Below are 25,991 nucleotides of genomic sequence, written 5' to 3'. Positions count from 1 at the left end.
ATAAAACGGTGACGATCTTCCCCCACCAACCTCTGCTTGGAGAGCAGACAAAGACTGGAGTTGTACAGTCGAAAATTTGGGTGAGTCCAATTTCTTGTGTTGGAAATTACAGTTTAAACTTGCTGCATAATGACTTCTACCAACACAGATGAACTTTCAAGATAATACCGATATTCTGTTCTTCGACAAACCGATAAATAAATCTATAGATTCTGAAGTATACTTTGAATGCAAATAACAGTTGTATGTATGGCTATGTTTATTTGCCTTTTGAATTAGCGAAGTTAGTGGCAACAAACACGGCGTACTTTCGCATACTAAGATCAATAAAATACGCTCTGTCCACACTATATTAGAGCTTACCACCCTTGCTGACCGTCGGACCCATATCTGCACCAAGTTCGCCAAGTCACTACTCCGACCTGACTTTAGAGACTGGCTTCCCCCATCTAGAGAACACACATCAGGACGTTCAACACGTAGTTCTCAGAAACTGGACATTCCATTATGCCGGACGAACAGATACAAGAACTCTCATATTCCCAACTCGACACACCTCCTAAACCAGGAGTTAGCCCATTGATCCGACACACAACGTATTTAAGTACTTATTTACCACGACAGTACGACGCAATGACAATGTATTTATGTAGTTATTTTATATGTATATTAATGCACCAACTCCGATCAGTATAAGCGATTCCAGAACATTTTATGATAAGCGTATTTTAATGTAAATAATTGATAATGCTTTTAATACTAAGCACATAAACTTTGTAAATTCAACACAATTCAGGCAATGTAAGTCTGTAAGTTGAATAAAGATTCATTAATTAAAAAGAATCCATCCAAAGTTAGGGCCCCTTTATACCTCCTTCATGGGGTAATAAAGCACAAAAATTACGAAAGCCATAGTATTAAATAACACACCTCAGAACTCCTCTGCTGCACGCCCTTATTTTGTCTTCCACTTATGCTTGTGAGACTTGGACATTGATGAACAAATTCTATTTGCATTTGAAATGAGATGTCTACGGGCTATCCTGAATGTCTCAAGGAGTGACCACATTAAAAACAAGGGTTCCACGACCTCATACCTTCGCCAAATGATGTTAACATTTGCGGTTGACGAAGTATACAATTTTAATCACTGATTTTTGCAAGTAAGAGCCTCATTTGCATGGATTATATCAGTTGATCATATTCTCCACCCAATGACAGCATTATCTTAACAAAAAATGCTATTTTAGCACTTTCTCATAAATGATGTAAATGAGGTCATGAATGTTTATTGATGTTTGCCTTCACTTAACTTCTAAATGTGGCAAGTATGACATTTTCAGCAGTTACAACTATGAAATTATAAAAAAATGCCATTAATTATGCAAATTAGGTCTCATTTACATAATCTATATCCTCGGATGTTTTTTTCATTCTCAATTACATTAAGTGTTTCATAGTCCTATTATTGAACAAAGCAGATTTATAGCATTTCCTAATTAATTATGCAAATTAGCTCCTTCAAAAATCACGACAATCCGTCAACCGGTTTTCGAGTTATGGTCCTTCGAAAATTTTTCAACAAATGCTCCTGCAGTTCCAGAACGGGGGCCCAGAATCTAATCATTTCTAGTAGGTCTCATCAAGACCTACCTACCTACCAAGTTTCATGACAATACATATTAAGCTTCTTGAGTTATGCTGTTCACAAACGGACAGACGGACAAACGCTACTGAAAACATAACCTTCTTGGGGAAGGTAATGAGGAAATCCGACCTTTGCTGGGAATGGAAAATAATAATTGAGGATATTCAAGGCTGAGGTGGTTTGGTCACGTCTAGAGAAGACATCCAGACTCTTTGGTATATGGGGCCTACCATCAGGATTTCGAAAACCCTGGGCCTAGAGGAAGACCACAAACGATGGCGGGACCAGATAGTACATGGCACAGGATGATCCCTCAAGTTTGCTGAACAAAAGGCTAAGGACAGTACTGCCTGGCAGGATAAAATGAAGAGGAGCAAGGGGCCAGTTCTGGCCTAAGCATTTAGTCAGATAGGCAGGTTAGATCTCCGAGCTCTTCTTGCTGCTGTTTAAATTACACGAACAATGATGCGGAAAAATCAGAAAACCAAGAAATAAATTTGTTGTGGCTTTATTGTATTTATTCGCTTGACATAAAGGTCGGTAAGCCCATGCATTCGTCTTTGTTTTTTGTTTGCGTAATATGGCTGTTTGTATGATTATGTATTTAATAATCAATTCTTTATAAGTTTACGCTTGGAGTGGGCAGTTGTTAACAGATCGTTGACCTTTGATATTGTGCATTTTAATTAATGAAACAACTTAGAATGTAGTTTATACGAAAGGATATTGCTGTCTCAAAATCTAACCTTATTTTCTATGGGTTTAGGGTCAGATGTACAATGTACAGGAATGTTCCTGTACACATATTACATCGATGTTAAATTCATCAGCAGAGGCAACTAGTTCGGGTAATTGGTGAATAGGTTTTAAAGTGCGAACATTAAAGGTTGAGATGGTGACATTTCTCTTGCATTTCAATAAGCGATGCGGATCAGTTAAGAACTCTTGGGTTCGAGTCACGTTCATCTTTCGATAGCAAGGAAACTCATCAATGGATGCCAAACCTATAGATGAGATGCAGTAGTTCGCTTTAGGAACTGCTTGATCCTGGCCGTTGACCTTAGAAAGGTTCTTCCGCCCAGCATCCGATGACTTGCACCGTTGATTTACACTGTAAACATCCGCTGCAGTTCATCATCCACCACGCTGCAAACACATGGCTTCACCATAATCCTGGCCGGAGGTTGCAGGTCTTCAGGTCACAAATAACCAAGGAGAGGTGTTGATGAAATAAAATAGAAAGAGGGGCTGGCGTTTAAACCTCTGTGTCCCTGCTCTGAGCTGAGGTGGGAGGGGGGCTTAGTCTTGGTACAATGGCAGATTGCAAATATGGTGTCTTACTATCAATGACAAAACAAAAATTGAAAAGAAAATTACTATAAGCCCTATCTAATCAGATGGTGAAGGTTTTGGCCTTTTAGGAGCCTCCCTATCTGAGGATGCTGATGGATTTCATCTCAGACATGAGAGCTCTCCCAAAATGGCCTCCACCCTTAATGACCCTTGACCCCCTTTCCATCGTTTTCTACACACAGAGTCTGATTTGAAATATCATGAGGTTGGAAATGGATGGACATTTATATCAGCATCAGCCTGGCAAAATGCTGTTAAATCTACCATAGGAGGAGTAGGAATGTTGCTGAGCCCTCGTGCATTGGGCGCCTTAAATAGTATAGAAAAAATCCAACCAAGATTGATAATCGCCTCCTTCAATGGAAATCCAAAGACTACAGTTATTTCCTGTTATAGTCCAACCAACGTAAGTGAAGAGACAGATGTCATTAAATTTTATGATGATTTGTCATCGCTTGTTCGCGAGGTACCAAGACACAATGTTTTGATTATTAGCGGTGACATGAATGCTCAGATCGGAAAGGATCAAAATTTCAAATTTAGCCTTCATGAAACTACTAACAGAAACGGTGAACATCTTAAGGCATTCATAATGAAAACAAACTTGCATGTTTGAACACGAGCTTCCAGAAACGAAAGGGAAAGCTGTGGACGTTTACATACCCAAATGGCACTAGAGCACAGCTAGACTATATCCTAGTAAACAGAAAATGGATAAATAGTGCTGCAAATTGCGAAGCTTACAACACATTTAGCAATGCACATTCGGACCACAGAATTGTCTCTGCTAAAATATGCTTAAGTCTTCGCCAAAACAAGAAGAAATCAACTAAATCTCCTCGATATGACTGGTCGTCACTCTCAGACCCAGGAATAAGACATAAATATACTCTGACAGTTAGAAACCGATTTGAAGCATTACAAACAGATCGAGAGACATCAGATAAAAGTGCGAGTGAACTGTATGACAACTTTATCACAGCTCATAAGGAAGCATCAAAACAATCCATACCAACTAAACCAAAGGCTAGAAAAGAAGCCCCCTGGGAAACTGCCAAAGTCCTGGAAATGAGGGAAACGCTAAAAAGAGCATCTGCTCGAAATGGAACCAGGCGCACCAGAGCTAATATCAAAAACCTGAAAAAGGCACAAAAAGAGTTAGCCAGCACTTATCTAAAGGAACAACAAGACTATGTACAAAAGCAAATCGATAACATCAAAAACTGTCATCAAAGCAGGAGATCAGCTAAGACTTGGAAAACTGTAAATGAAGTAAGCGGAAGAAAAGGTACAACCAAGTCCAAATTGAAAGCGCCCAGCCAAAAAGAGAGGCTACAGCTGTGGAAGGAACATTTTCAAAACCTCCTAGGAAAACCTCCAGTTATTACTAATGAACCAATCCAAACTACTATACAACAAAATCTAAATGTTAAATTAGGAGAGTTCAGCAATGATGAGTTAGATACTGTATTGAAAACAATAAAGAACAAGAAAGCAGCTGGTCTTGACGAAATACCACCGGAGGTGTGGAAAACTCGAGCATTTGATGACATTCTTCTTAAACTCTGCAATGCAGTCTATAACAAAAATCCAATTGAAAAGTGGAACAAAGGATGCATTTTACCCTTCCCCAAGAAAGGCGATTTGAGTATAGCAAAAAACTATAGAGGCATTACCCTGACTTCCATCGCCGCAAAAGTATACAATGCAATGCTCTTAAACCGCTTGCGGCCCGAAATAGAGAAAGTGCTCAGGAGAAATCAAAATGGTTTCCGTAAAAACCGATCTACGGTCTCTCAGATACTTACCGTACGCAGGATCATTGAGGGAGTAAGAGCAAAAAATCTGAAGGCCATTTTACTTTTCGTCGATTTCTCAAAAGCATTTGATTCGTTGAATAGAACAAAGATGATGCAGATTCTCCTGGCATATGGCATTCCTACAGAAACAGTTGATGCCATCATGATGTTATACCAGAGAACACAAGCCATTGTTAGATCCCCAGATGGAGATACAGAACCATTTGACATCATAGCCGGTGTACTGCAAGGAGGTACACTTGCACCGTATCTATTTGTCATTTGTTTAGATTATGTGCTGCAAACATCTGTGGACCAAATGCAAGAAAATGGTCTTACTTTAGAGTATGCAAAATCTCGAAGGTACATGTACCCTGCCAAATATATCACCGATGCAGATTATGCTGATGATCTTGCGCTTTTTAGTGATTTGATTGCAAAAGCAGAGGCTCTTCTCCATTGTCTGGAAAAATCTGCCAGAGGTATTGGACTACATGTAAATGCAGGCAAAACAGAATACATGTCCTTCAACCAGCAAGTAGGCGTTATCTCAACTTTGGACGGGAAGCCTATAAAGCAGGTCAAAGATTTTACATACCTTGGCAGCAATACATCTTCAACTGAAAACGATGTTAAAGCTCGCATTGGAAAAGCTTGGGCCGCAATTGATAAACTCTCAGTGATCTGGAAATCATCTCTTCCAAACCAGATGAAACGGGATTTCTTTCAAGCAACTGTAGTTTCTGTATTGCTTTATGGAAGCAATGCTTGGACCCTCACGAAACGACTTGAGAGAAAGCTGGATGGCACATGCACAAAATTGCTGCGGGCTGCCCTCAATATCTCCTGGAAAGAGCATCCCACAAAAGAAATGCTCTATGGAAACCTCCCCCCCCCCCATATCTCAAGTCATCCGTGAGAGGAGGCTCCGTTTTGCTGGGCATTCATGGAGGAACAAGGCAGAGATCGTTAGTGATGTGCTTCTCTGGGCACCCAAACATGGGCATGCCAGTGTAGGCAGACCTTGCACAACATACATACAACAACTGTGTGAGGATGCGGGCTGCAGACCAGAAGACCTGCCCAGGGCCATGGAGGATAGGGAGGGCTGGCGGAAAAGAGTCACGACCAGATGATGATGTACAGGAATAATAGACATACAAGTGCATCAATACATGGAACAGTTGCCAAACATAGGACCCACCACGTTACAGTGCTAGTACTAGTAGCAAATATCATTATTTACTGATAAACATTGCAGCAATTTTCTTGACAACGCCAGTCTCCCGTAAATATAGACGAGTTTTGCGGCTCATGACGGACAAAACAATCACCCAAGACAACTCATATTTTTGGCCATAAAATCAGATTGTAAATTTTGAAACTGATTGTGATTAAATAAAAACCCTGGAAGCTGAACTACGTTAATGATTCAATTCAATGAGTATGATTATGTATGTATGTATGTAGACTGTCATGATATGGACCGATTTTATTTTTCAATACCATATTCAGAAAGATTTTAGTAATATAACTGAAGGTGTTTCGGCAATGCCTATAGTTCTCTGATTACATCTTATGCCGCCTCCACTGAGGTTTTCGCAAATTGGCACGGTTTACCGTCACTGGGATATGCCGATGACACCACTCTTATTGCAGCTATATTTGCAGCTAAAGGTCCAAATCACTACAGCAGAACTTGAGTCTGTATGTAAACAAATGGGGTTTAAATGTCAATGCGGCAAAATGTCAAGTTATCACATCATGATGGAAGACATAGTAGCTGAGAATGTCCCTAAATTTGTCTTTCTTGGAAGTGTCGTCCCTGGCACAACTAGCGCTTGTTGCCTCAGCATTTGGTAGGCTCAGAAAAACAGTTTGGAACCGAAGCAGGGCTGGAAATACTGGGTGCATGTGCACCTTAGTGCACCCAAAGTTGGAGCTTTGCATCTGAGCGTCAGAAAAATAGTAAAATCTTTGTTGTAGTACTTTTGTAAGATTTTGAAGTTAGCTTCCATTTTAGATTCAAGCTTTAAGTCAAGCATAGAAGAGGAGCAGTAAGATCTGTGATTATGTTTTGTTTTATATGGTGCATCAAAAAGAATTGTGCACCTATTTTTTTTTATGTTGGGTGCACCAGTGTACCTATTCCCTAAAATGAATTTCGAGCCCTGCGAAGGGATATTAGCACAGACCTCAAGATACGACTGTTCCAAGCACTTACTCTGCCAATTGGTACATATGCATGTGAAACATGGACCCGGTAAAATTTGGATGAACTTCTCTTGTTATCCCTTGAAATGAGATGCTTAATAGATGCTTCGGGACCGCATCCCAAATGCAGAAATCCGGTCAAGACTGGTGGCAAAACAACCTTCTTTGACAAGATACGCACTAGGAGGCTCAGTTGGTTTGGGCATGTGATGCGAAGACCAGCAACCACCTAAGGCATGCCACCAGGAGTTCAAAAGCCCAAGACCCCGGGGAAGACCAACAAGAGTTAGAAAGACCATATTCAACCTGACACAGGGCTTACCTAAGAGAAGCAGAGACTATTGCCCTTGATAGAGCTGGCTGGAAGTACCTGACGGAGGGGAGCAAGGGGCCAGTACCTGGCATGAGCACATAGGCAGGTAAACCGTCACTGAATGTAATCGAATATATCAAAGATATCTGCTCTTTAATTTCTGATTAGCTAAATACTTTTACGACATATATATCAAGTGAAGCGCAAATACGTGATAATTTATCGGAATGAATATACTGGTGACCACGCAAGGGGCAGCTGCTTAGCTAGCTGGCCGTCGACGAATTATTATTACGTTTAGGTGCGCACCTTCATGACTACGTTCGTCATTGCCAAATCCGTATGTCAGATTGACTTTGGGAAAACATCGAATTGGAATTGAGCAATATAGACTACAATATAACCACTCGGAACGCGGCAAAAAATATCCATTCACAAAACTAGACTCATTCACATTTCACCTATGTCCCTGATCAACTCGTACATGTATGCTTTACCATTTCCTTTATACTAAATGGGCGATTATAATGCATACAAATAACAACGTTTAACAACTGAACTTACTGAATATCATATGCAAACGATAATCTTATTACTTACAACCATCCAATAGAAGGGGGAAAGGACAGAAAAATTAATACGAAATAGTATACATAAACGAATGGACAGGTGCTGACAGCAGTTCCCCTTTTCTATCAAATCAGCTATTCTGCTTCTACCATTCAATGCACGGAATCCAAGAATAGCCGGATCACAAGATATGAAAGAAATCGGACGTTGCATACTGCAGGCTAACTAAAAATAATACATTTATTAGATATCCATGATTTATACTTGGCTCATGATCCAAAAGAAATTGGTTCAATCAAGTGGCCTTCTGACGAAGGCAAAAATCCCAACAAAGTAATAAGACAGTTACCTCCGCAGTAGGCTATGTCACACCCAGGAGTGGCGGTTAGACGGTACACGTAGAACGTGGCTCCATCTTCATCTGTACACTTCTTTACTCCAATATCCACTTCATCCGTGCAGCAGTCTCCTGGACGACCCTGGTTGATGCATCCTATGCGTGTGACGTATGTGTCATCGGTGGGATGCTCGCCATTCAGCCATATCGGTGCCAAGGTACCACAGTGATGTGGAGCCACACAGGCCTCTGGTATTTTGATGTTCGGGCGGTGGGTGAATCGGTAGCAGCCCTCTTCCAAAAGGTCGTCACAAAGAAGTGGCTCACTTCCAGTGGGAACATAGGTCGTGCTGCGAAAGGCTTCACTGAGTACCCTGTAGCCCGTGCAGCCACACTGTTGTGCAATTCCTATATAATAGAGAAATAACTTTTAAAGTTTTGTTTCAGTGTATATGATGTTTTGATGTTTTATTAGATATCCATTAGAATAGATAACAAATCTAATCTATCCTTCTTCCTGGATTCATAAAACACACAGCACACAAATGTAATACGAATGAAGGCACATAACATAACACTTGCATCCGTTAGACTACAACTAGCATAAAACTACAAAGCAATAAACAAATACAACTACAAAGCAACACGACACTACCAGATCGCTTTTGGTAGGTCAGAGGTCAAATTAGAGCTGTGTACCGATACTCAGTACCGATACTGTACCGGAAAAATTGATTAGGTACAGGTCCAAAATACCTAATCCCTCCGTACCGGTACTGTACCTAAACAATTTCACACCAATTTTATGCCTATTTGTGACCTTAAATGTGGAAATAGCTGGTCGCCAATGGGTTCCAATGTAAGGACAGTGTGTTCATGAAAACAATAATACCTTACTTTTGCCTATATTTTATCTGAGCATTCTCCATAAACCAAAATTAAACCTTAACTATCAAGTGTATACATGTTTTTGTTGCTATTGAAAGAGTTCAGAAGAGCATGTGAATTGGTCGAATTTTTTAGGTACAGGTTCAGGTCCGGACCTGTACCTAAACCTGTGTACCTGTACCTGTACCTGTACCTAAAATTTGTTTAGGTACACAGCTCTAGTAGAGCTGTGTACCGGTACGCAGTACCGATACTGTACCGGAAAAATTGATTAGGTACAGGTCCAAAATACCTAATCCCTCAGTACCGGTACTGTACCTAAACAATTTCACACCAATTTTATGCCTATTTGTGACCTCAAATGTTTAAATAGCTGGTTAACAATGGGTGCCTGTGTAAGGACAGTGTGTTCATGAAAACAAAAACATCTTAGTTTTGCCTATATTTTATCTGAGCATTCGCCATAAACAAAGAATAAACCTTAACTATCAAGTTTATTTATGTTTTTTTTTGTTATTGAAGGAGTTCAGAAGAGCATATAAATTGGTCGAATTGTTCAGGTACAGGTTCAGGTCCGGACCTGTACCTAAACCTGTGTACCTGTACCTGTACCTGTACCTAAAATTTGTTTAGGTACACAGCTCTACTTGAAAGCTATTACCCCTAATGTACCACTTGAAACCAAAGCATACTACCCCTAACGTAAGCCTGCCCCCCCTATTTCAAAAATGGTTATGTACCTCTTGAAACCAAAGCATACCACCCTAGCGTAAGCCTGCCCCCCCCCCCTCAATATCAAACAAGTCAAGTCAAAGTTATCAAGTCACGATTGTCACGGGTAAAATGTATGGCAAATAATAAAATTACTAGTTGGTATGTGTCTAACATACCATAACATGACATAAGTACATGGAACGTCTCTCTAGATGTGTTGGGTAATGTTTTAGTAGTCTTACATCGGATCATCTGCATTAATTTGCGTCTCTCTTCGTCGTATGTGGGGCATGTCATCAGAAAATGATATTCGTCTTCAACTCCATCTTTGCACGTAGGACATAATCTCTGACTGGCTGGTATATTGTTGTGTCTGCCTTTTTCAATCTCTAGGCAGTGTGCTCCGATTCTTAATTTTGTGGTATTAACGCATGGTTGAGGGCCCGCAAAAGGGGGGGGGGGGGTCCGACAACGCTCTACCCTGAATTCGGAAACCTCTCGATTACGCTTTACGATAAATTCCAAGTGGCTACAACGCATTACGTAGAATTAAAAACGCCGAATACGCTCTACACAAAAATATTAGAGCGGTCCGTCTACGCTCTACGTAGAATTAAACGGCCGATTACGCTCTACGGAAAAGGGCTTGCGGGCCCCCCATGGTTATGTACCACTTTAATTTGTTGAAAGCAAAGCATACTACCCCTAACGTACCACTTGAAACCAAAGCATACCACCCCTAACGTAACATGGTTATGTACCACTTGAAAGCAAAGCAAGTCACCCCTAGCGTAAGCCTGTCCCCCCATTTCCAACATGAAGACCCGTAAACTAGTGCGCGCGGGCGAATAGAAAAATTCCGGCCAAAAATAAAAATGCTACTAAACCACAGGAATACAAAGCAGGGTGTATTGTGAATTTCCAGCAGTACATAGCGACGTACACGACAAGCCGGCGCATGCTGGCTTCTTACGGAATTTATGAATCGGCACTGTACGTATACGTATGTACTAGAGGTACAGTCGTGGAGCTTTGTTGCCATCGGTGCCATCCTCCAGAGTTACCACCGGCTCCGTATTGTTGCTAACTACCATGGCGTACCTTTTTTTAAACAGGCGAAAATCAAAGCGCGCGTGGATGTCATTCATAAAATTCATAAAAGTCGGTGTGGCATTACTTGAAAACACTGTGAAGCATCCACGTTGGGTTAAATGGTCAAGTAAGATGAATAAAAGGCTGTTTTGAAAAGACTGGTCTTTTGACATGCTTTTGTAAGACTGTCGGATAAAGTTACGGTCACGCCTTTAAACTCTTGTATCCGCCGAACGAAACACAATGCGCAGGGACGTCAACACCTTGGCAAAGACTATCAACAACCTCCCTGTGCCAACACTAGCTATAGCTGGATTCTCCAAAAAGTAGCTGACAGCAAACCTATGTAAGTTATCTATGGTGATTCAAGGTTTGAGCTCTTACTTCCTTCAGGAAGGTTTGATATACCCCAGGGAACCCCACCGAGACCACATTTTTTCACTTCAAAATATTTGACGTTGGCATACGTTTGTCACGTGACACTCTGTGTTTAACAGGTGACATGAAGTATCCACGTTGGGTTAAATCACCATACACTACGATAACATTAACTGTGGACGTTCGATGACTGTTTTGTAACGACTGGTCTTTTGACGTGGTTTTGTAAGACTGTCGGATAAGGTGACCGTCACGCCTTTAAACTGTTGTATTCTCTTAAGCATTCCAAATTCCGAACATCGCCGAACCATATCAAAACTACATGCTATCACTGATCATAACCTAGACATAGATACCAGCAGACATAACTTAGACTCCAGTAGAAGATAGACTCTGTAAGGTAATAGCGTAGAAGATAGAATACATTTTGTACTTAATTGTAAATAGTGTGATGCCGAACGTGACATACTATCTAGAACAATCCACGTAGACAAACTACGTAAAGGCAGGGAAAAGAAAAAAAAATACTGATGATCATCTCATGTCTACGAGTAATGACTTCACATGCAATAGAAAATCTATGTGAATTCATCTCCAGTTGCTTTAAAAAGAGAGAAGAAATGTTCAAGAACTAAATAAGATAAAATAGATAGTTCCTACGACTTGTATGTTATCCTTTTATGCTTCTATCCTATGTACTATGTATGATATGCAAGGGCTTGAACATGCAAATAGGGGTTCATTGTGTTAGCCGACCAAAGCAGTCAACACCGTCAGAAACGACAACACCTTCAAGGCTGTGTACAACTTCTCTATTTCACACATTAGTATAGTAGCTGACATGTCGACAGCAAACCTAAGACTTAAAATGCTATGTAAGGTATCTGTGGTGATTCAAGGTTTGAACTCTTCTATTCTTGCTTCAGGAAAGTTTGATATACCTCATGGAACCCCGCACCGACACCACATTTTCGCACATCAAAACGTTTGATATTGGTGTACATGTACCTCTATCACATGACACGTGGTGTTCAAAGGGGTAAAATTAATAGTATAATCACGTCAAGTAATTATATATAAGCGGTGTGAATTTCCTAATATTTCTTTGTAATCTACAATCTTTGCCATTTTTTCTGATCTATATGTTCTCCATTTCGAGCTTTAGAAGCTAAGGAGCATAACCAGTTCATAACACCTGGCACAAGTCTTTACTACGGATCTAAGAATAAATGCATGGTTGCGCAGCGTTACACACAAGGAGAAAAGTTTGTGGTCATGCATTAGTCTCTCACTCAGAAGCGGAAGAGCTAATATTTTTACCATTGGTTGTCTCTGTTCGTGAGTTATAAACGCATAATGAACTTGATCGCTCAACACACGGTGCTAAAATCTGGGCTGCAAAGTTCCCACATTTCATAGAACCCGAACTGTGTTCGATCGTGTTCGATATGGGCAATTCGAATCGAACCCGCGTTCCATTTCGGGGTCACCTGAATTTTACAATAAAGCGGCAAAACAAGCCCTTCTGCCTGAGTGTCCTGCAACAGATAAAAAACAACATTTTTCTATAGATACAATTTCCTGGACAGTACATGTCCGCTATCATTTTTTTGGGACATGTTACATGTAGCGAAGCTACTGTCGTATCCTTGAATACTGCGATGATTCTTTACACCTGTATGAATAACACAATGCACACTTTCGGGCGATATGACATATCTGAAAAACTCGTTCAAACCTGGAAGCATGTAGAGTCAAACATACCCCATTTACGGCTCAAATGACTCGGTTGTCCCAAAAATCGTGTTTTAGTGATTTTTGAGAAATGTCCTCAATTTTGAATTACGGGTAATTTAATGAGAAAAATGTCAAAAAAATGCATTTTTTCACCAATATGTTGACAAAAACTAGACCTAAAATCAGAAATTGAAAAATTCCTAAAACACGATTTTTGACCTTATTCCTAGTCGTCGAAGAATATGAAATCGGGAATCGTAGCCAGATTTGAACGATGTTTGCCTAAAAACATGACATGACTTGTGCTCGGAAACCCTGAAATAATTCTTTCTGAGCAAAATTAAAAAAAAAACCATAAAAAACTAACATTAAAAGGATGTTAAGACGATAATTTCATTTTAATTTGACGAAATTTACCACTAAATACTATTTGTTTATTTTCAAATGTTTTATGGGTGGCCAAAACCGGCCAGAATAGCATCTTGTAACCCAATACATTTTCAAACGCGCCTAGAAATGGGAAAGAATAACGTAGTAACAGACCGCCGTGGCAATACAAGGTACAGGTATAACGTCTTCCTCTTATAGTTATATGACAAACAAAGTACTAGTATGTTGATAATCTAGCCAACAAATACTACGTAGTATAGGATAGAAATTTGCTTTTACATTCATTGGTGGAATTTCTAGCGCTTAGTCATATTTTAGTAGCCTCTACCAGGCTCCGCGGATCGCTGGTGGGTCGCAAATTGGAGCTTCTATGGCCGGCTGGATCTTCTCTGGTATACTATCCCTTTATTTCGGCCAATTTCTACTATTTTTCCAGCGATCCGCGGAGCCTGGTAGAGGCTAATATTTTAGATAATGGTCGTAGAATAGGTTGACACATGTCAATGTGTACTTAAATTTTCTATTTGAATTCTTTATAGAACTCCTGGTACAGAATGTGACATGCATATGCATTACGAATACGAAATACGCATATCAAAACATTCGGTAAGTACATAGGATTTTAAATCTAGACAAAATAGGCATACCCATTAATTATGCAAGGATATCAGATCTCCCTCCCTGTTTCTATATACTCAGTTTGTGGTAAACCATTCTACACGATGAAATGTTCTCTGATTTGGCTGTGCGAATAGCGCGAGAAGGCATGGAGCTGAAGGCATACTTTTTCACGGAACATGGGTTTGGACCCGATGTGAAAAATCACACGAAACTGGAAAATTGCTGAACACAGTGGGAGCGACATTTCACGTCTAAAAACACTCGTTGACTGCCTCATGTGTTCTTTGGGGTATTCAATTTGTCTCGAGACGTATTGAGCCTAAATCTAGATCAGAATTATAACGTCCGTTATTTCCTCATTGCCTAGCTACCCTAAATTCATGGCGGAAACCGGAATGGCCATAGCATAATTTCCCCGGACGAAGACAATTTTTGTTTAGTCAAAACACGCTACTAAATCATTAGACATAGTACTGTAAAGAGCAATATATAAAACACTGTCCGACAAGTTTCTAGACCATAGCCATAGCCATTGCCATTGCTACTTCTTAACTTCCTTGTAACAAAGCCGATACCCTCTGATATCACCAATCGTCAGCTCTCAATACACCTCGATATGTCTTTCAAAGTTAGGAGTGTTTTCTTACCTGACTGTGACACGGTGAGGAGGATGAAAACTGCTACTAACGACAACATGGTCCGACTTCAACTTGTTTTATGGATTTGCAGCAAGATTTGTCATCGGCCATTTGTGCTCCAAAGTGTTAAAATTTCACTGTCACTCGACCGAGTGCGCTTTCCAGACTGCGCACCACAACTTTCACCGCACACACCCCGATATAATACCGGTGGTTAGGTTCGCGTGTCCACTCTGTTTGCACTCCTTTATAGTTCTAGTAACCATGAACGTAACTTGAGAATTCTGTTTTTAAGTCTTGCTTGGTGGACAAGTACAATACCCTCCCTTGGCACGAGGAAATGGGGGTATGCTGGTCGCTCCCCCCCCCATCGGAGGAAATAGAATATTAGTTGATCTCTTTGTTTCTTCGTATTCTTGCTCTGATTTTTTTGGGCAAACAGATTATCAGAATGTGCACATGTCAAGGCGTGAAATTATTTTCCTAACCTTCAATTATCGTTTCTTTTTGTCATACTAAATACTTTAAAAATGGTACATTTGGATAGGAATATGGGAGTTAAACACACACCACTAACAGTGGACTAGTCCCTGCAGTAGTAATAATTGTATCAGGGCAGTTAAAATCGAGATAGGCGACGCCCTTTGCGTCACCTGATGCGGGAAAGAACTTTAACTTTCAGTTGATAGGCTCATGCAAGTAATTGTGATTGAAAGTTACAATCACGGAATAAAGTTTATAGAGCACATTTTATATACACCTTTAAATGTAGGAAAACATGTCTACAACTGATTCCCGTACTTTTTCAAGGCACCCAATATACAATGTAGAAAAAGGGTGTTGATACCTGAAATATAACGTCCGCTATTTCCTCATTGCTTGGCTGTCGAAAATCAGAATGCACGTGGTATAATTTCCCCGTACGAAGATTGTTTTAAGACAATTTGGTTTTTGACAAAACACCTCACTAGGTTCGAAATAAAGTACTGCGAAGGCCCGTATATCATAAACTGCCCAAAAAATTTCTTGCGAACCCTTGCCCTTTCCTAACTTCCTCATGACAAAGCCGATACCCTCTTATATAATCCACAGCTCTCTAAACACCTTGGTATGTCTTTCAAAGTTAGGAGTGTTTTCTTACCTGACTGTGACACGGTGAGGATGATGAAAGCTGCTACTAACGACAACATGGTCCGACTTCAACTTGTTTTATGGATTTGCAGCAAGATTTGTCATCGGCCATTTGTGCTCCAAAGTGCCAACTGTTAAAATTTCACTGTCACTCGACCGAGTGCGCTTTCCAGACTGCGCACCACAACTTTCACCGCACACACCCCGATATCATACCGGTGGTTAGTTTCGCGTGTCCACTCTGTTTGCACTCCTTTATAGTTCTAGTAACCATGAACGTAACTTGAGAATTCTGTTTTTAAGTCTTGCTTGATGGACAAGTACAATACCCTCCCTTGGCACGAGGAAATGTTATGCCTTCTGGTTTGCACACAGATACCGATGTACTGATGTGGTTTGGTCCATGTAACGCTGAAAACAACATTGCGCCAATTTCAATTTTTGTACATGCTAAAATCTGGACAAATGGCATGAAAACTTCTTTGGCCCGTTGTCATGGCAACGAGGGGTTCTGAGCAAAGCTGTTTCGAGGGATTATGTACTACACTGTGAAAAATGAGCCAAATCGATTTTTTGACCTGTGCCACCATTGTTTGACCCTTACAGACATTCGTTCTTAATACTTGAATTATAATCTATAAGACTATATTGACATACCCTTCCCCCTCTTGGCATATTTATTAATGACATGTCCTTAATGACATGTCGTGGAGGTTATATTTACCTAGCCTCCTTCGCAGTCTTGTTGGGCGTCAGCGTTATTTTTTCTCTGAGCGACGCGAGTAATATGCTGATGGAGCGCGAAACCTTCTCTCCGTGGCAAAAACTCCCTCGGCAGCAAATCGTCCCTCGCGGCCGCATATTACTCGCGTCGCTCAGAGAAAAAATAACGCCGACGCCCAACAAGTCTGCGAAGGAGGCTAATATTTACCTTCGCCAAGGAGGTTATTTTTAGGAGCGTTCGTGTGCCTCCCTCTCTCTCTCTGTGTCTCTGTGTGTGTGTACATGTGTGTGTGTGTGTGTGTGTGTGTGTGTGTGTGTTGAGAAGGCCTTGATGGATTGTCTTAATATTTGGTAGGTGGGTAGGTCGTGATGACACCTTAAGATGATTAGATTTTGGTTCACCTGGCGGCTTGTCATGGTACTGCAGCAGAGCTTCCGGTTTCGATTTCTAATGATCCGATGAGATGGTAGGTGGCTCTTGTGCTGGGGATGAAGTGACATGAGTTTGAGCCCCCTAGCTGCTTGCTCTGGAACTGCAGGGGCGTTTGTTAAAAATGTTTAAAGGAGGATAACTCTAGAACCGATTGATAGATCGTTATGATTTTTGGTATGTAGGCAGCTTAAGTGATAGTTGCAATAATTATGAAAATATGGATGTAATTAATAATTAAATGCATAATGACAGCCTGGAATTTTATACTTGGGGTATTTGAAAGTTAAGTTAAGGTGAACATAACCCATTCAAATAACGACCTCATTTGCATAATTTATTAGAAAATGCTGGAACGTAAACGATCTTCCAACCATGTTAGACCCACGATCATGTGACCCTCCTTTCCTAAAAGACACTTCTATTAGTAGCTTATTCTGGGCCGACGATCTCGTCCTCTTATTATGGGTTCACCACACCACCATATTGCTTTTTCTGATGTTTCTTCTTCTTCTTCTCCTGCCATTTTTTAAATGGATTCAGCTTCTTCATTTTAGGGCCTAAGGTCCTGAAATTTGGTATGGAGGTACAGTGGGCAAATACCCCTAGGCGTTTTTTAAATTATTGTGATACAGGCTTTTAGAATGGTTTTATTTGAGTTTTTTGGCTGTGTTATAGCAAATGTATTACTGTGTTAGTTTGCCTTGTTTACCACGTTTGGGCATGAGTCATGACAATGGAATGCAGGGCATCAACCAATAGGCATGCAGCTTTCCTCTATACTTCTTGCTGATTGGCTGTTGGGATTTAACTTGATTAACACCTGCACAGAAGCATTTCCATACTGACAGTATGTCTGTATTCAAGTGTTTTGGTAGGTATTTCAAGCTTTCCTGCTCCAGCATTGGAATGCCGGGCATGGACGTTTTTTTTTATTTTGAAAATCAACAGTTTGCATTATGCAATTAAAAATCCTAACCAATAAAGTAGGGAATAGCTATCCAACTGTTGTTTTAGTTGTATTTTACTTCATATTATAGTTATATCAATGTAAATCATTGTTTTACCTTGTGTTTCTCATTCTTTCCCTGCCATGTGGTAAAATGTGGTGAACCCATCGCTGTATTTGCTCCAAAGCAAATATTGGCCTTTCTAGTCTAAATCTGAGTCAGGACTAAAAGAATGCCTAAGAACACTGGATCAATTTTGTTCATTCTGGAAACTATCAATAAATGAAAAGAAAACTAAAGTAATGATTTTTTCCAAAAATGGACGGACTAGTAATAGCAAACAATCTCCATATAAAATACAAGGCAGAAATATTGACATAACAACATCATACACCTACTTAGGAGTCGACTTCACCCCCTCTTGCTCATCTAATCGCGCCACCAAACAACTAAGGTTAAAAGCTCTCCGAGCCTCCTTCAAATTAAAATCAATGCTCTCATCGAACTCTAATCCTTCCATTCCACTCGCTTTGGATTTGTTTAATAGCTGCATAAAACCTATTCTACTTTACTGTGGCGAAGTTCTAGGAACAAATATATAAGCTAGAGACCTTTTTTTCCACGGGATTAGAGAATGTCAGAATGAGAATATTAGAGAATTAATAGCCCAGACCTTTAATGCGGCACTCGGGTCCGAAACCCACATGCATATACTTAGAGCTTACCGTATTGGTAATAGATATGACCCTTCCTCTACCCGCCCTGTCCTTGTACGATTCAAAAAATACAGTGACAAACTAAATATCTTATATCAATCACGCGTATTAAAAGACATGAACATAACACTCGAACAACCAACGATATCCTATGAAATCCCCGATCTGGAGTTTGTACTATTAAATTACTGCAAAATAGCACTTGGCGTACCCAGAAGCTCCGTTAACGCCGCCGTCAGGGGTGAACTCGGGGTATTCCCACTATACCTCGATTCACAAACACAATTGATAAAATATTGGCTTGGCCTACATAGTCTACCGAACGACAGGATCGTTAAGAAAGCTTATATAACTTCCGTTGAACTACAACAAGACTGGGCTGTCCATGTTCAGGACATGCTTTGTATGCACGGATTTCAAAATATATGGCTAAATCCCTCCGTTAATACCAATCAGTTTGGGCATATCTTTAAAGATCGTCTACAAAACACATTTCTCTCTGGCTGGAGACAAGGAATCAAAAGTCTTACCAAACTCAATACCTACTGCAAAATTAAAACCCAATTCTGTTTGGAAAACTATTTTTTATCAATTCAAAACAAATCATTTAAAAAGAGCATTACAAAACTTAGGATTAGTGCCCACTCTTTGCAAATTGTAAAAGGTCGCCACTGTAACACACCAGCCAATGAGAGACTGTGTCCCACGTGTCATAAAGGCGTTGAAAACGAATTACATTTCATAATAGGTTGCCCACCCCATAATGAAAACCGACGAAAATTGTTATAACATATTACATGTAAAACCAATATAACACTACCCCATACAAAGACACTATCATGCCCTGTCAACATTTCCACTTATGTAGGCCAATTTGTACACAATTCAATGACAAAACGAGAAAACGTAATTAATTCCTGACACAATTTATTACTACATTGTATTAATAGAGTTAGATTAGTATAATTAGTATTTCTCTTTTGTTATACATTGTTTATGAAGCAGACCAGATTCCTATTACAGTTAGTAGAACTGTTAGATTTTTTTCAACACCACCATATGTGTATGTTAACACCACAAACTATGTATGTATCATTTTGCCATACGTTGTACCCGCTACATCTGTTGCCCAATAATCTTCTTGTATAGGTATTCTTCGATCAGATAAGGGGGCACACCCCAGTTTATTTGGCGTCTCTATTCGAAGCTGCACACCCTCAAATCTAGCGACCGTCTCTGCTGTGGAATAATTCGGAAGGAGAATAACTGTATATGAGACGAAATGATATATCTTCAGCTACAAGACCAGCTGAGTTTGGTTTCTTCAACCTTTTTAAGTTTGGTAAAATCAACGGAAAAAACATTATTTTCACTCCAAAATTAGCGCAAAAAATTGCGAATTTTCCCATAGGATAATCCCATAGAAAAAAAAAATTCCGGCAGAAATGACTGATGCTGGCAGAAAGACCCAAACCCTGACTATACCCGAGTAAATTATAAAGAGAATTCTAGTACTGAAATTTTTTTAACCGTCTACGGCGTGAGGGGTTAGCCTCCTTTTCAGGCGTTCCCGGAGCGGTCTTTTTTTCTGGGGGAGGGGTATTTTCTGACTTAACGTAGATCGCACGCAATAGAAGCTCCGCGAGGAACGATTAACATCATCGCGAGAAGCAATTCACACGTCCATGTTTACAGCTAAAGTGGCCCACGGGCTTGGGAGGATGGGCTTAGTTGTACCAAATCCACATAGGTCCTGTACCAAAACAATAATTTCATCCGCTCCTTACATCGCCCAAACAAGATTTTGAAATACTGAATTCCTCAGTATGATATCATATCGTTCTTCTGCAGGTTATTGTAAACTTTTTAGGGCGCATTCTCTGTTACTTAGAGCTTCGCAAGGATTTCTTGCCATGCCTCGGACAGAAATGCCGGACGGATCACACGCCCAACAACAGCATGTTACTTCATTTCAGAATTTGTCTCTTATTTCTCGCACTGTAATCTTGGCAACATTTTATTCGCCGTGGACATCACACTTTTATGAACCTAGAGGATTCCTCCTTGGTGTATTTTTCGTGTGTTTTATCACGTTTTATCAGAAAAACGAAAAGGTGAATAAACATTTCGGATAAGCATCTTATTCGGGGCTTCCATATAGACATGGGCTAAAAGCCCGAATAATAATAAGCTCTTATTCGACCCCTAAGTATCTCATAGCAGCCCTAAAAAGATCAAGATACAGTCATGCCTTCAAATATCAGAGTTGTCACCTAAGATTGCGGTGTTGAAAAACTCGTATTTCCCAAAACTATCGTAGAGTGGAACTCGTTGCCACCAAGCACAGGTGACACATTTTAATATGCAGTTCAGTTTTATACAAAGTTGCGGCCTCCTGTACCCACCTATAGCTACACAGCTGTGCTGACCAGACAGGTAGTACCCGGTGTTACAGCTGCAGCTGTAGCTACCTGCCGTATTGGCACACAGGTGGTCACATCCCCCGTTACCAGACCTGCACTCGTTTATATCTACCCAGAGGAAAACAAAAACACAACATCAAAAGAATTATATTATAAAGAATCAAGCAGCAGCTCTTCCCCGCCCGTCTCAACTAGGTTCCCCGGAAGGTTTTGCACGACGGACATTCAATTATCCCTACTGCGATTTCGTAACATTCCCACCGGGCGGCCTGTTGAGCTGGGCGGGGCCCTGAAGAAAGCCTGCCCAAACCAAGATAGACTGGATAGCTGGCTACGTTAGAACCAGACGTACACAAGCTCGTTTATATTATTACATGTACATGGGGTAAAAACAAGAACACGTCATCAAAAGAATTATATGCTTACATTTCTTCTCTTCTAGTGCTTTTAGGTATACCATTGAGGTATATAAACATAACGGGTTAGGGGAAACTACTAGTCTCCACCAGACTTCTTTTGCGCCCGCCCGATTGTATTGTCAATGGCCGGCTACCTTCTCCGATTTCTACGATGTATTCAGCCCGCAAAAAAAAAACTAGGGAACTACCACTTATGTTGCTGAATGACCTCTTCAAAAAGGGACCATACTGCACTATGGAACAGGAAGTATCGTTGGGATTATGTGAAGATACTACCGCAGGTGAGAGGTGGTTACCTGTACAGGAGTGTTGTCCAGACAGACTGTAGCCGGTGTTACAGCTGCAGGTGTAGCTACCTGCATTGTTGTTACACATGTGCTGACATCCTCCATTGTTCGTTGAACACTCGTTGATATCTGTATACGAAAAAAATAATAGTGCTGAAAATGTAATCAAACGATTTTACCGAGTAGGTTGTTTCCTGTGTATATGTCTATAGATTATATAGTTGATGGATGAATAGAATATCTCGCCCCGGGGCAAACATAAAGTCCTAACATGAAAAGTATCAGCATTATAGAAGTTCCTTTAGTTATCAATTATGAAAATCGTATTCAGGATAGTTACGCAGTTAACTACCTTATAATCAATACCTATTTCAAGCTTTATCAGTTATTTGCATGCACATGTATGTATGTACCGCTTGTTTACGAATTTAGGAAACCTACATGTACTGCAGTTACTGTGGTTGGCACTGTACATGCGTGGAAAGAGTCGCAGCGATGAAAACGTACCGTTACACACCCTCCAGTGTCGGCCGCTGCCAGACGTCCCTGCGTCCGCCCTGACGCACAGGTAACCAGCGGTACATCCCCAATTTCGGCACGCCATTGTAGACAGGTACTCTTGCTGCGACGAGGATATGTATCATTTGTTTCTATCCATCAAAGAAGAGAGGCAACAATTCTCTCCATTTAGAGAGTCGGTGCCGTCGATCTTAACTTGAATAAAGCATATTTCTCCTTAGGCCATGTTGATTATATAGATGTCATCCCGCCGTTTCAAAAAAAAGTCGACCATACTTTTGTAAATTGTACAAAGCAGTGACAAAACGAGCAAATGTATACTGTAGATTGCAAAAAAATATTGAAAAAAAACGACACTAATGCCGTACAATGCCGAAATCAATTCCAAAGGAAAAGAAGAAAATCTAACGAAATGAAAATTAAGAGCCTAATAGTATTGTTTCCGATACCATACTCTGTGTGTTTGGTTATTTGTTCAACCTTCATGATCACATGCATAAAGTGCATAATGAAGACATAATGTTCTATTCGTACACTCGCATCAGTTTTGGGGTTCCCAGTCATCCATATAATCAAATCATTATGGCCTTATCAAGCTACGGATTTTTCATGAATTAAGTCTCTAGATTTGACAATAGTCTGGAAATAAAATCATCGCATCTTGCTATCCATACCAATAATAGTTCCATAGTAAGTAAGGTGTCTGTTGATTGATTGAAGAATGGACGACTTACCGATCTTTCGGTGCTCCATAAAGCCTCGCGGACTTCTTCAAAGACACAGCCTTCGCCATAACATTCCTCATGTAACGTCCGCTTCTTTCTCGATGACCTCTCAAGAAAACTGTTGGCCTCTTTTTTGGTCCAGAAGGGCGACAAGACGTCGTTGATATCATCAGCCTGGTCATTCGCCGATAAACTTAAAAAAATAGCATACGTGTATATTAAAGCAAAAATATCTCACATTGGTATCGTTTGCTCTAAGCGTTTACGATTATACCATCAAGCAGCAAATACCCTATAGATGTTGTATATCAAAACTACAAGGGCGATAGGTATTCATATACTTTTATATACACAGAACAGTTTTTATTAACACGTACGTCAACTACCGATGCAGGTGTGGTGTTGCCCCATGTTGTCCATTTTTCAAAATATAATTCTTACCCCAGTGCTTATAATTACATAATGATCCTTAACTTGAACATATTTCCAATGCTTATATAAACTATATATAGTGCATCGTTATTATGGTTATCAAGACATCCAAAAGAATGATACTAGTATTCAAACTTACCACAAAGCTGTGTGCAAGAATGTTGTCAGGCAGTACAGAAGCAACGGGTGGGTAGTTTTAATGAGCCTCATGTCTGTCTGTAGATGGTAACAAACGTTTTGAGTCTCAGTATCAGAGTTTTTGTAGCGGTCGAGCAGTTTTACATCTATCTCTATCACGTCACGGGAATGTGCACGGTGGTAAAATCTGGGCTGCAAAGTTCCCACATGTCATAGAACCCGAACTGTGTTCGATCGTGTTCGATCTGGGCAATTCGAATCGAACCCGCGTTCTATGTCGGGGTCACCTGCGGCCATTTCACTATAAAGCGGCAAAACAAGCCTTTCTACCTCCGTTCATTGCAATCATGGAGGTAGAAATGTTGCAACAGATAAAAAACAACACTTTTCTATAGATACAAACAGTTTCCTGGACAGTACATGTCCGCTAGCACTGCACGAAATCAGGTATTTAAGCAGTCTTAAAGCATGCTTAAAGGTTCCGTTTTGGCACTCTTTAAGCAAATTTAAGCCAATCTTTACGCGTGCTTAAATATTACTTTTAATCTAGCTTTAAGTTTGTGCGTATAGTGCTTAATGGCACTCTTTTAAGCAACATTTAAGCACTGTAAAGTAAGCTTAAATCTCAATATTTACGCTACATTTAAGCGTCTTAAGTTAAAGTGTCCGTAAATACAGTGATTTAAGCTAGCTTAATTTATCCGTAAAGTGCCTAATGGCACTTATTTAAGCAACTTTTAAGCACTGTAAAGTAAGCTTAAAAATCGCAATGTTTACGCTACATATAAGCACCTTAAAGCGTTCTTAAATTCTGTAATATACGACAAACGGTACGCAAAATTTATTCAACATCCTTTTTATTCTTTTTACATGTATTCACATATACACATATGACCTCCTTCGGGCAGCATTCACATATAACAGTCAAAAACAAGAAAGCTGGTTAAAGCTCATTTTTAAAAGGTAATGTACTAGGTTAATCACACAAACAGGAAGAAAATCAACAAACTTGTTTTAGCCGCAAAAATATTCTACAATTACGAAAGCTTAACAATTTGTTGAAAACACATTAAAACTGAAAGTCTGTCTGCATAACATTGCTTGTAGATGTTCAAAATTATTAAGGCAATACTACAATAAAAAGCTGTTGTTCTGTCTGCTCATGCTTATCTAGATCACCAGCCGTTTGCTGATAGCCCCCTTCTGTCTGGGAGGCTCCTCGGACACCTGCCGACGAGTGCCCGGCTATCCTCTACTAGGCTTGGGGAGGCGGCCGGAAAGAGTAGAAATCGGTCAAATAGAGAGATAAGCATGCCAAGGGAGTTTGTCTCAACGGAGAACTCCCTTGGCTTGTCCGTTGAGACAAACTCCCTTGGCATGCTTATCTCTCTATTTGACCGATTTCTACTCTTTCCGGCCGCCTCCCCAAGCCTGGTAGAGGCTAGTGCCCGGACCTCACTGGTATTACATACAGCGTCCAGGGATAGCCTCCTGTGTAGACTTTTAGCTGGCCGGCGTTTGTTTCTACCAGTGGCTAGAGCGGCTGTTTCCTTTTAGTGGGACATCCGCGCAGGCGGATATACTGTAAATCTTGAAATTGTGGTGGTTTTATTTTCGCCAGCCCATACACATACCATATATAGTAACTACTTACTAACGGTGACCACCGTTATATACTAACTAATAAGCTAAGAGGCTCTCTTCACCTCCTAGGATGTGACCGTTATTAGTAACCTCACTGCTTTACTATAGAAAATAAACGGTCGGGTGTAGTCCTCGCGAGAGTTGTAAAATCCGTCGCGAGATAATGCGAGACTAGACTTGCGGTTGCCGGCTTGGCTGAAATGGACGACAGACGGGACGGCCTGGCGATTTATATTTTCTCTTCATCTCTACTCTGACCTGGACCAATTCCTGGACCATTTATAGGCTACTACATATTCTGCAGGTTAGTCACTAGCTCACTGGACTCTCAGTCCTTGTTGTTTAAGTGCTAAATCCGCGTTGCGTTGAGGCACGACTGGGCTGTTTTCTCTCAATTCTTCGCAAATAGCCAGTGAATATGTTTGGATATGTGGCTAGCAGCCAAAAGAAGATTTTAGTAGTCAAATATCAACTGCCTATGTAATACATTTGATTTGGTAATGGTATATATATATACGTATACGTAGGTGTGTGTCTGTATGCTGTGTTGGGGGTGGGGGGCGACATTCAAATGTACGCGCGCCCGGGTGATTCCATTCCAGAATGGGGTTGGGCAGCTACTCTCCAAGCAGAGGTTTGGGTTTTGGGGGTATTTTTAGCGTGTTTTTATGCTTTTTTATCGGGGTTTCTCTTTTGCACTGAATTTTTTTCCCACCAAAGTTTGAAAATATGCTAAAAATACCCCCAAAACCCAAACCTCTG

At 40.4% G+C, this 25,991-nt stretch overlaps 1 protein-coding gene across 4 annotated transcripts in view; it reads right to left on the bottom strand.

The window, feature by feature from the left end:
* LOC109476633 (von Willebrand factor D and EGF domain-containing protein-like) overlaps positions 1 to 25,991 on the bottom strand; it is a 77,202-nt gene that overhangs the window by 29,587 nt on the left and 21,624 nt on the right. The window contains exons 1-4 of one of the 4 annotated variants that reach the window (XM_019777637.1): positions 23,025 to 23,201; positions 22,279 to 22,393; positions 21,781 to 21,900; positions 8,247 to 8,642 (exon numbers count right to left, since the gene is read on the bottom strand). In XM_019777637.1, the coding sequence (XP_019633196.1) occupies positions 8,247 to 8,642; positions 21,781 to 21,900; positions 22,279 to 22,375 (613 nt within the window). In that variant the 5' untranslated portion in view covers positions 22,376 to 22,393; positions 23,025 to 23,201. Of the gene's footprint in view, positions 1 to 8,246; positions 8,643 to 14,701; positions 14,804 to 15,833; positions 16,036 to 21,780; positions 21,901 to 22,278; positions 22,394 to 23,024; positions 23,202 to 25,991 lie in introns of those variants that run through there. The other 3 variants (XM_019777638.1, XM_019777640.1, XM_019777639.1) reach the window with 3 other exon arrangements.

The sequence above is a fragment of the Branchiostoma belcheri genome, unplaced genomic scaffold (genome assembly GCF_001625305.1).
Source record: "Branchiostoma belcheri isolate BF01 breed outbred unplaced genomic scaffold, Haploidv18h27 scaffold384, whole genome shotgun sequence".
Lineage (NCBI taxonomy): Eukaryota > Metazoa > Chordata > Leptocardii > Amphioxiformes > Branchiostomatidae > Branchiostoma > Branchiostoma belcheri.
The sequence above is the reverse complement of the archived record's forward strand: the minus strand, read 5'-3'. Positions and strand labels throughout refer to the sequence as shown.